Source organism: Bison bison, unplaced genomic scaffold (genome assembly GCF_000754665.1).
Source record: "Bison bison bison isolate TAMUID 2011002044 unplaced genomic scaffold, Bison_UMD1.0 scf7180017864342, whole genome shotgun sequence".
NCBI lineage: Eukaryota > Metazoa > Chordata > Mammalia > Artiodactyla > Bovidae > Bison > Bison bison.
The window spans coordinates 996,406-1,007,171 of NW_011494914.1; the positions used below are offsets into that span (position 1 = coordinate 996,406).

The window sequence follows — 10,766 nt, forward strand, 5'->3', positions numbered from 1 at the left end:
GGGACGGCGCCCCGCGCGAGGCGGCGGTGGCGAGCGGGCTCCTTCCGCCCGGCCCGAGCTTCCACCACCTCCGCGTGCTGCGGAGTCCGAGCACAGAAGGGCCGCAGCCCCTACCTAACGCACCGTGGGGAGAGCCGCTGACTTAGAGCAGTGACGCCGCGGCGGAGGTCACGAGGCCCTGCCCTCTCCTTGGCTTTTCCTTTGCCTTTTTTTTTTTTTAAACCTGCGGTTTCTGCCGTTTCAAAGTCCGGCCTCCTAACTTAGTTTAGCCCGTGCTTAGCGGACTCATGCTGAAGCTGAAACTCCCAGTAATTTGGCCACCTGATGCGAAGAACTGACTCATTGGAAAAGACGCTGGGAAAGATTGAAGGCGGGAAGAGAAGGGGAAGACATGATGAGATGGTTAGATGGCATCACCGACCCAACGGACATGAGTTTGAGTAAACTCCGGGAGTTGGAGATGGACAGGGAGGCCTGGCTTGCTGCAGCCCATGGGGTCGCAAAGAGTCGGACATGACTGAGCGACTGAACTGAAGTAGCACCTTCCACATTGAGGGGAGCTTCGGGGAACCAGGTTATCTGTTAGGACAAGCTGCTCTGGGCCGAACATGGGGTAGAAGCTGCGCGGAGCAGGACCCGGACTTTGCCCTCAAGGAGCTTTATTTAGTGATGGTGAGACGATAAACCGGGATGAGGACAGGGCGAGGGGATGAAGCTGCTGTTCTAGCCTGATCCATTGTATAGACAGTGTGGGAACAAACCCACCTGGGGAGTCGAGTGAGGAGAAGCTGTTGGCTCCATTTGCGATTTTTGTAACTGGCATTGATTGCCTGGACTTGGGTGCGTGCTCAGTCGTGGCCGACTCTTTGCAGTCATTTAGATTGTAGCCAGCCAAGCTCCTCTGTCCTTGGGGATTTTCCAGACAGAAATATTGGAGTGGGTTGCTAGGCCCTCCTCCAGGGGATCTGCCTGACCCAGGGATTGAACCCGCTTCTCTTAGGTCTCCTGCATTGGCAGCTGGGTTATTTACCACTGGAGCCACCTGGGAAATCCAGTTGATTGCCAGGCCTGCGTGCATTTCTGCCTCTAGGAATAGGTTTTGTGTAAGGAGGCTCAAGTAGGGGAGAGAGCAAATTGAATTGTGTGCGGAGCTCTGGGAGTAACTGAGTTCTGGGAGCCAGTTCTGGAGCAAACCCAGACTGGCTGCTGCAGGAGGGCCTCTGCTGAGTGGAGCCCACGTGAAAGGCTGTGACTGTTACACCCAGATGCCAGGACAGCTGGAAACGAGGGCAGGTCATGGCAGCACACTCCGTCTTTAGATGGTTCGTTTTTCAGTTGCAAAAGTAAAAACAGCAGCGTAACGGCCACTGGTCTTCACCCCCAGGTGATTGTTCAGCTGCTCAGTCGTGTCCTGCTCTTCACGACCCCATCACTGGAGCCTGCCAGGCTTCCTTGCCATCACTCTCTCCCAGAGTTTGCTCAAACTCACGTCCATTGAGTCTGTGATGCCATCCAACCGTCTTTTCCTCTGTCGTCCCCTTCTCCTCCTGCCCTCCATCTTTCCCAACATCAGGATCTTTTCCAGTGAGTCAGCTCTTCACATAAGGTGGCCAAAGTATTGCTAACAGACTAGTGTATCCTTTTATTCTTTTCAAAATAGGATTTCTGGTTTGTGTTTATAAAACTGGGGTCATGTTTTGTGTATTTCTCTACGTTGCATTTCTTCCTGCACAGTACCCCCGTGGTGTAGCCAAAAGATGGCAGTTTAACACTGCCATCTATTTGGTGGCTGCTCAGTATTCCAGACCGTGGAAGCAACAGTTTGTCCCCCCGTGTCCTTCTGAGCAGTGTTCTGTTTCAAGCTTTTCATCCTGGAAAACATCTGTACGTGCTGTCTTAAACACCCTTGTACACATGTTCTGTGTGCCCTTAGCTTTTCTGTTCACTGAGGCAGCTTGCTTTAATCTGGGGAGGAAATTGAATGTAGTTTATTTTCAGATTGGGCTGTGGCATACTTCAGAGCCCCACTGGACCTGGTGAACAGATCCGTATTATTCATTAATGGCGCTGTGGCCTTGGGCTTATTACTTAACCTCTTCCACATGGGGATCAGATTGGGTAATACCCCAAGTCACTCCCAGCGCTAGTTTTAGAGCTTCTCGTGCTTTCCCCTGTACGTAACCACCCTGTGCTTTCCTGCCTCCATGCCTTTGTTCATGCCCTTCCTGAAGTGAGTCTGTCTTGTCTATTCCTGGCTCTGTATGTGAACTCTTGCCTGTTCTTCAGAGTCCCTCTGCCCAAATCCTTTCCCAGACTTCCATTTCTCCAAAGCTAGAAATATTCTACTCTGGGCCTCCCAAAGCACTTGGTTCCTCTTTTATCACTTTCAAACCCAAGTTACAGTTCTGTGTATATAGATACCTTTTTGCATGACTTTGGCCACCTGATGCGAAGAGCTGACTCATTTGAAAAGACCCTGATGCAGGGAAAGATTGAGGGCAGGAGGAGAAGGGGGCAACAGAGAATGAGATGGTTGCATGGCATCACCGACTCAGTGGACATGGGTTTGGGTGGACTGCGGGAGTTGGTGATGGACGGGGAGGTCTGGCATGCTGCGGTTCATGGGGTCGCAAGGAGTCGGACATGACTGAGCGACTGGACTGAACTGAAGTAGCCTGTGGGCAAGATGTCTGCCCACGAGGCTTTGTAAGGGACAGCAGCGCTGGACCTCACCTCCAGTAGTAGCTCTTCTTCAGCTCGTGGTGGGGTCTGGATGATCAGGAGTTCCTGAGGGTGAGGAGAAGGGGAGATGAGCGCTGTAGCCTTGGCGCACTGACGTTTTAGTTTAGGCGTGTATTGCAGAAGACTCTACATAAACAAATAGCTTCCATACATCGCATGCAATTTGCGTTTATTGTATCTAAGACAAATCCTTTCTCCCCCATGTAGCAAGTAGTTTTAAATTACCTTTGATTTCCATTGTCCATTTGGAGGATTTAAAGTCGTCCGTCTGACTTTAACAAGCAGAAGAATCATGATCTTAATTTCTGTCGTGTGGACTTGCCTCAGGTCTTCTCCTCGGCTGCTGTGCACAGCTGCAAAACAGAAGAACAACGGCCAGAACCTGGAAGAAGACGCGGGTCAGAATGAACAGAAGACAGATCTTCCTTCCACGGAGAAGACACTCATGGAAGAGAAGGTCAAGCTGGAAGAGCAGCTGAAGGAGACCATGGTAAGGCTGTGGGCTCTTGTGAGGAGTGTGGTCTGTGGAACTCCGGGTCTGTCTCCTGGGGATGTCAAGATGGCCTCCCTGACAACAGAGGTGGAAGCCAGACGAATTCTGTCCCTGTTGGGTTCTAGCAGGTTACTGCTGAAGGAGGGATAGAACTCAAATCCACTGTGACTCTGGTTGTCATGAGAATTATCTTCATGTGCTACATAGATTATATTGAATTAAGACTGAAAATGGCCTTTACAAGTGAGGAATATTCAGTAGGACCTTTGAGCTTGGGTCTTTGGGAGGACAAAGGTGGGAGCCAGAGGTAAAGTCATCTGGTGCTTTCCTAGGAATGTTGGAGTTTTTTGAACTAATTAGTAATACAGATTATGACCTCATGTGGAAAAGTGTTGTTGTTCAGTCACTCAGTCGTGTCTGACTCTTTGCGACCGCAGGGACTGCAGCACTCCAGGCCTCCCTGTCCCTCGCCATCTCCTGGAGTCTGCCCAAATTCATATCCCCCAAGTCGGTGATGCCATCCGGCCATCTCATCCTCTGTCTTCACCATCTTCTCCTGCCTTCAGTCTGTCCCAGCATCAGGGTCTTTTCCAATGAGTCAGTTCTCCGCAACAGGTGGCCAAAGTGTTGGAGCTTCAGCATCAGTCCTTCCAATGAATATTCAGGACTGATTTCCTTTAGGATGGACTGGTTGGATCTCCTTGCTGTCAAAGGGACTCCCAAGAGTCCTCTCCAGTGCTGCAGTAAAGTAGTATGGCACTTAACCGTTTTTATTGTCCAGCTCTCACATCCAAATGTGACTACTGAAAAAACCATAGCTTTGACTGGATGGACCTTTGTTAGCAAAGTAATGTCTCTACTTTTTAATAAGCTGTTGAGGTTTGTCACAGCTTTATTTCCAGGGAGCAAGCGTCTTTTAGCTTCATGGCTTCGGTCGCCACCTGCAGTGATTTGGGAGCCCAAGAAAATAGTGTGTCACTGTTTCCGTCGTATCCCCGTCTATTTGCCATGAAGCACTGTGCTAGGGCTTTGCTAACCCCTTTGTTTATACGAATCCTCACAACAGCCCTGTGAGTCAGCCGTTAATACCCCTGTTTACAGATGAGGAAACTGAGGCCCAGGACTGTTTGGTACACTTCCCAAGGTCACCTTGCTACCCAGTGGCAGGGCCACGGTCTGAGCCTGTGAGACCTTGCTCTTAACCGTGGCACTGGAACCCCCAGAAAGCGGAAGGCAGTAACCTAGTGTCCATGAAAAATAGAAATGCCAGGAGATGGATACGATTATAGAAGAGTTGGTGCAAAATGAGGAAAATACAAGAATTGAAATGATTGTTACACAGTAAGTGTTCCAACTGAACCGTATCTGGGCAATATTAAAAATACCAAAGGTTCATTCCTGAGGTTTTTCCTCTTCTGTGGGGTAGAGGCCAAAGCTGTCTGCTAAGGGTGGTTGTTCTCCTGACCCTCTCTTTGGGGTGTGAGAAGCAAGCCAGGTCAGCCCTTACCCTGGGTTCTAGGGTTCCCTTGAGCTGGAGATTCTGCAGAGGAATGACTGGTCCTTCCTTGCGAGGAACCATCAGAACCAGGGGAAACGAGCAGCTTTTCTTGTCCTTGGCTCAGCTGTACACAGAGTGAGAATGGCCTTGGGGGCTTATGAATATGTGACGCCTGGCCATCTTATTCCCCACATAGTGGGGATAGTGGCACTGGTTAATTGACTTCTGTTTATATTCCGCATCCAGTCTCCAAAGTACTGATAGCTGTTGTTTGTATTTTGACTTGCAGTTTATTATATCACATTTGTTTTCTGATGAATTTGTTCCAGCTTTATTTCATGTGAATTTTTCTTCCTTTTTTTTTTTAAAGGAAAAATATAAGCGAGCTCTAGCAGATACTGAGAACTTGCGGCAGAGGAGCCAAAAATTGGTGGAGGAGGCAAAACTATATGGTAACTTTAAACACTACATGATATTGATCCTGGGAAACATGGACAAGGAAGTGGGGGTGTGTGTGGTCCTAGACAGCATGATGGATCAGGTGGGGAGGTGGGGCGGCTGCTGGCTGCACTCCTCCAGTGGTTGAGATGAGTCAGCTGTTGCCTAGAAGGAGCAGAGCTGGCTTGTGATGCACGCTCGTAGTGGTGAGCGTGGTTCCTTCCATAGGAGAGTATCCTTCTCTCTTCCGCACAAGGACCTCAGTGTGAGGCTGCAGGTGCCAGCAGAGGTGCCCTGTGAGGCTCGGGTCCTCAGCTGGAGCAGCCCTGACGCTGGCCTCACTTAAGACCTCGTCAGTCGCTGTCTGTGTTGACACTGTTGGATCCTTCTGTCATCATGCTTCCCGCCTTACAGTTGAGGTCAGTGAGGCTGAAATGATTTGCACTAAAATGGCCCTGGCGCCAAGGCCCGTCTCCCAGCCCCACATACGTTGTGTTGGTCACCCAGAAGACCGCTGAGCACTTACGGGACAGAGCTTTCAGTCCCCCTGTTCTGGATGCAGAACTGTAGGAGGTGAAACCCTCTGCCCAGGGACAGACCCAAGTTCAGCACAGAGAACAAACCTCTCTTTTTTTAATTTTATTGAAGTATATAGTTGGTTTATAATGTGTTAATTTCTGCTGTACAGCAAGGTGACTCAGTTACACATCTTTTTACATTCTTTTCCATTATTGTCTTATCATAGGATAATTAACTATAGTTCCATATGCTCCACAGTGGTAACCTGTTGTTCATTCTGTATATAATAGTTTGCACTTGCTCATCTTCTGTAGAAGATGTCACGGGTAATTTGATAGTGTGCATGCTCAGTCACTCAGTCGTGTCCAACTCTGTGACCCCATGGACTGTAGCTCACCAGGCCCCTCTGTCCATGGGCATCCTGGCAAGAATACTGGAGTGGGTTGCCATTTCCTCCTCCAGAGAATCTTGCCAACCCATGGATTGACCCAAGATTCCTGTGTCTCCTGCATTGGCTGGCAGGTTCTTTACCACCAAGCCACCTGGGAAACCCTGGTAATTTGATCGTGATCACATTAAATCTGTAGATTGCTTTGGGTAGTGTGGCCATTTTAACAATGTTAATTCTTCCATGGAGAGCATGGAATATCTTTCCATTTCTTTGAATCATTTTCGGTTTCCTTCACTAATGGTTTATGGTTCTCAGCATGTAAGTCTTTCACCTCCTTTCAGGTTTGTTCCTAAGTTTTTTTTATTATTTGATGTGATTTTAAAGGATATTGCTCTTTACATTCTCTTTCTGATATTTCATTGTTAGTGTAAAAAAATTCAGCCAGTTTCTGTATATTAATCTTATATCCTGCTACCTTGCTGAATTCATTTATTCTAGTAGTTTTTGTGTGGAGTCTCAGGGCTTTCAATAAGTATTTTATCATGTCATCAGTATATCCTGACAGTTTTACATCGAGGCTGAGACTCCCAATACTGTGTTGAAAAAGTGATGAGTGGGCATCCTTATGTCGTAAGTTTTTATTGTGAGTGGGTGTTGGATCAGATGCTTTTTCTTCATCTGTTGAGATGATCATGTGGTTTTTGTCTTTTCTCTTGTTGACATGGTGTATCTCATTGATTGATTTGCATATGCTGAACTATTGTTATGACCCTGAGATGAGTCCATCTTGGTCGTGGTGTATGATCTTTTTTATCTGTTGTTAATTTCCATTTGCTAATATTTTGTTGAGAATTTTTGCATCTGTATTCATCAAAGATATTGGCCTGTAATTTTTTTTTTTTTTTTAAGTAGGGTCTGTCTTTGGTTTTGGTATCAGGGTAATGGTGGCTTCATAGAATGTCTTTGGGAGTATTCCTTCCTCTTCATTCTTTTGAAAGAGTTTCAGAAGAATTGGTAGGAGTTCTTTCTATGTTTGATAGAATTCACCTGTGAAGCCATCTGGTCCTGGACTTTTGTTTGTAGGGAATTTCTTTTAATTACAGATTCTGTTTCACATCTAGTTATCAGTTTGTTCAGATTATGTATATCTTGATTCAGTTTTGGTGGGCTGTGTCTTTGTAGGAACTTGTTTTTGTCTTCTAGATTGTCAGGTTTGTTGGAATATAATTAATTGTTCATAATATTCTCTTAATGGTTTGTATTTCTGTGGCATCAGTTGTGATTTCTCTTTCATTTCTTATTTTCTTTATTTGGATCCTCTCCCTTTTCTTGGTGAGCCAGTTTTTTGGGGGTTTTTTTTGTTTGTTTGTTTGTTTTAATCTCTAGTTTCTCTCTGATCTTTATCTCCTCGCTTCTGTTGACTTCAGGTTTTGTTTGTTCTTATTTTTCTGATTCTTTCAGGTGGTAGGTTAGGTTGTTCTGCGATTTCTCCTCTCTCTTAAAGAAGCCCTGTATCACTGGACTTGCCTCTGAAAACCGCTTTGCACGTCGTGCAGACTTTGTGTGGCGTGTGGCCACTGTCATTTGGCCCTAGGCAGTTTTTAACTTCTGCTTCTATGTCACTGTGGACCCATTGGCATTTTAGGAGCGTGTTGTTTAATTCCATACAGTTGGGCTTTTGTTTTGTTTTCATTTCTTTTTCTGTAGTTGATACCTAGGTTCATGCAGCTCTGGTCAGAAAGATGCTGGAAATAGTTTCTGTTCTGTTAAAGCTGTCGAGGCTTGTTTTGTGCCCCAGTGTGTGGTCAGTCCTAGAAAAGGCTCTGTGTGCACTTAAACGTGTATTCTGTATTTTTGGATGGAATGTCTTGAGCGTATCAGTTAAGTCTGGCTGCTCTGTTGTATCATTTTGGATCTCTGTTGTTATTGACTTCCTGTCTAGCTCTGTCTGTCGATGCGAGGCGGGCAGGAGAGTCTCCCGCTGTTGTATCCCATGAAGTTTCTCACTTTATGTCTGTAGCATTTGTTTTATGCACTTTGGGTGCTCTTCTGTGGGTGCATATATGTTGAGGAATATAATATCTTCTTGGATTGATTTTTAATATTATATAGTGTTTTTCTTTCTGTGTTTATAGCTTCTGTTTTAATGTCTGTTTTGTCTGATGAATATCGTGACCCCCCCCCACTTTCTTATTTACCTTTGCATGAAATAGTCCCCTCAACTTTCAACCTGTGTGTGTCCTTTGGTTAAAGTAGGTCTCTGGTAGACTGCGTATTGTAGTTTGATGTATTTTTGTTTTTTTGTATTGTGCTTGTTGTCTTTTTGTATTTTGTAAATCTAGTGTGCGTTGTTGATTTGTGGTTACCATGTTTTTCAAGTGTATTCAGTGCAGTTCAGTCGCTCAGTCGTGTTCGACGTTTTGCGACCCCATGAACCGCAGCACACCAGGCCTCCCTGTCCATCACCAACTCCCGGAGTCCACCCAAACCCATGACCATCGAGTCGCTGATGCCATCCAGCCATCTCATCCTCTGTCGTCCCCTTCTACTCCTGCCCTCAATCTTTCCCAGCATCAGGATCTTTTCAAATGAGTCAGCTCTTCACATCAGGTGGCCAAAGTATTGGAGTTTCAGCTTCAACATCAGTCCTTCCAGTGAACACCCAGGACTGCTCTCCTTTAGGATGGACTGGTTTGATCTCCTTGCAGTCCAAGGGACTCTCGAGAGTCTTCTCCAACACCACAGTTCAGAAGCATCAATTCTTCGGCGCTCAGCTTTTTTATAGTATGTTAATCTCTTTCTAGATCTGCTTGCTTTAGACTGGTGGTCATATAGGCTCAAACATATTCTAGGGGGAAAAAAGTCAACGTTTTCTTACTCCTTCCCCACACTTTATGATTTTGATGTTGTCTTTTACATGTTTCGTGTTGACTCTTCAGGTGTTCATTGCAGCATCATTGATTTCACAGACTTTTTTTTTTTTTTTAATCTTTGTACTGGCTTTAAGTGATTCACTTTACAGTTGGGTTTTCTCTTGCCTATAGCTTCTTCTTTTCTACTTAGGGAAGACTTTTTTTAATGTTTCTTTTAGGATAGGTTTAGTATTGCTGTGTTAAAAGTACAAAAAGTTTCTGCTGGTCTAAGAAGTTCTTTGTCTCCTTGTAAATGATGACCTTGCTGGTAGGGTTTCCAGGTTGCAGACTTCTCCCTCGCACGCCTTTACTGTGCCCTCCCCTTCCTTCTGGCACGCAGTGTCTCTGTGGGGATGCCGGCTGACAGCCACACGGGATCCCCCATAGCTCACTCCCCCTTTTGCTGTCTTTAGAATCCTCTCTCTAACTGTTCCATTTTAAGTGATTTTTTTCCCATGTGGACCATTTTTAAAGTCTTTACTAAACTTGTTACAGCATTGTTTCTGCTTTGTTTTTTGACTTGAAGACGTGGGGTTTCAGCTCCCTGATCAGAGATTGAGCCCGCGCCTGCCGCATTGTGAGGCCGTTTAAGCTCACTGGACCGCCAGGGAAGGGCCCAGCCGTGAGGCACGCAAATGCATCTGCACCCCCCCTTTCTTTTCTGCTAGAATCCCTGTCATGTGTACGTTGGCGAATTATCCCATAGGTCTCTTATGTTGCTTTCATGTTTTTTCATTTGGCTTTCTTGTCTGCTGTTCTGATTGGGTGATTTTCATTATTCTGCCTTTCAGATTTCTTATGTTGTTAGGAGAAACAGTTACTTACCGTGGTCTTGGAGGGCTTTTTTTTCCTTGTGTGGGAGCCTCCCTGTGCAGTAGCCCGAGTGGGCCTAACATTTTTGGTGCAAGGCCTGCTTTTATAGTACAGGTGCTGCTGGGTGTCCTGGCCACTGTCCATGGATGGGGGGCGTGACTGGTTGAGCGGGGCCTCCCCTCTGTGGTTGTCACAGCCCTGTCAGGGGAAGGATCTGCTCCCTCCTGGTCAGAGTGGACATCCCCCAGATCTGTTTCTGAGCTGCACAGTGAGGTAGGCGGGAGTGAGCGCCCCCTCTGGGAGGGGAGCCACTGAGCATCGCCCCACTGCAGCTGTGCCCCAGGGAGCGTGCTGCGTGGTGGCCGCTGTTGTGTGAGCTTCATCGCGTCAGACTGTGTGGCCCTGTGGACTGACTGCAGCCCACCAGGCCCCTCTGTCCATGGGATTCTCCAGGCAGGAATACTAGAGTGGGGTGCCACGCCCTCCTCCAGGGGATCTTCTCAACCCGGGGATGGAACCTGCATCTCCTGCGTTGGCAGGCGGGTTCTTCACCTCCGAGCCGCCGGGGAAGCCCTCCCATTGCCCGGCTCACAGGGTGCGCTGTCACACTACCCCAGGCCCCACCTCCGAGGGAGTGCAGGCAGGCAGCCCTGGCGCGCCCCGCTACCGTGTTCCCAGAGCTACCAACGCAGGCCTCCTGGAGCCCAGACCCAGCCTTGCTTTTGTGGGCACGCCCACCAAGCCCACAGATTCAGGCCTTAGTAGGCCGGGACCGTCCCAGCCACGGGAGCACCAGTCCCCTCGGATGTCCCACAGATGCTGCTGAGCTTACAGGTTGGGCGACAGTAGTGTGGATTGCAGAGCCGCGTCTGCGTGGGGGTGAGCGGCCTGCGCTGGCGGGCTCCCAGGGCTCCGAGAGGCCGTGTTTAGCAGGAGGCTGCTGGGGCGGGCCCACCTGCC

The 10,766-nt window shown here is 47.7% G+C and overlaps 1 protein-coding gene across 1 annotated transcript in view; it reads left to right on the forward strand.

Moving 5' to 3' along the window:
- Positions 1-10,766, forward strand: part of GRPEL1 (GrpE-like 1, mitochondrial (E. coli)) — a 14,133-nt gene that overhangs the window by 274 nt on the left and 3,093 nt on the right. The window contains exons 2-3 of the mRNA XM_010854529.1: positions 3,070-3,232; positions 5,104-5,185. Coding sequence (XP_010852831.1) covers positions 3,070-3,232; positions 5,104-5,185 — 245 coding nt within the window. The remainder of the gene's footprint in view (positions 1-3,069; positions 3,233-5,103; positions 5,186-10,766) is intronic.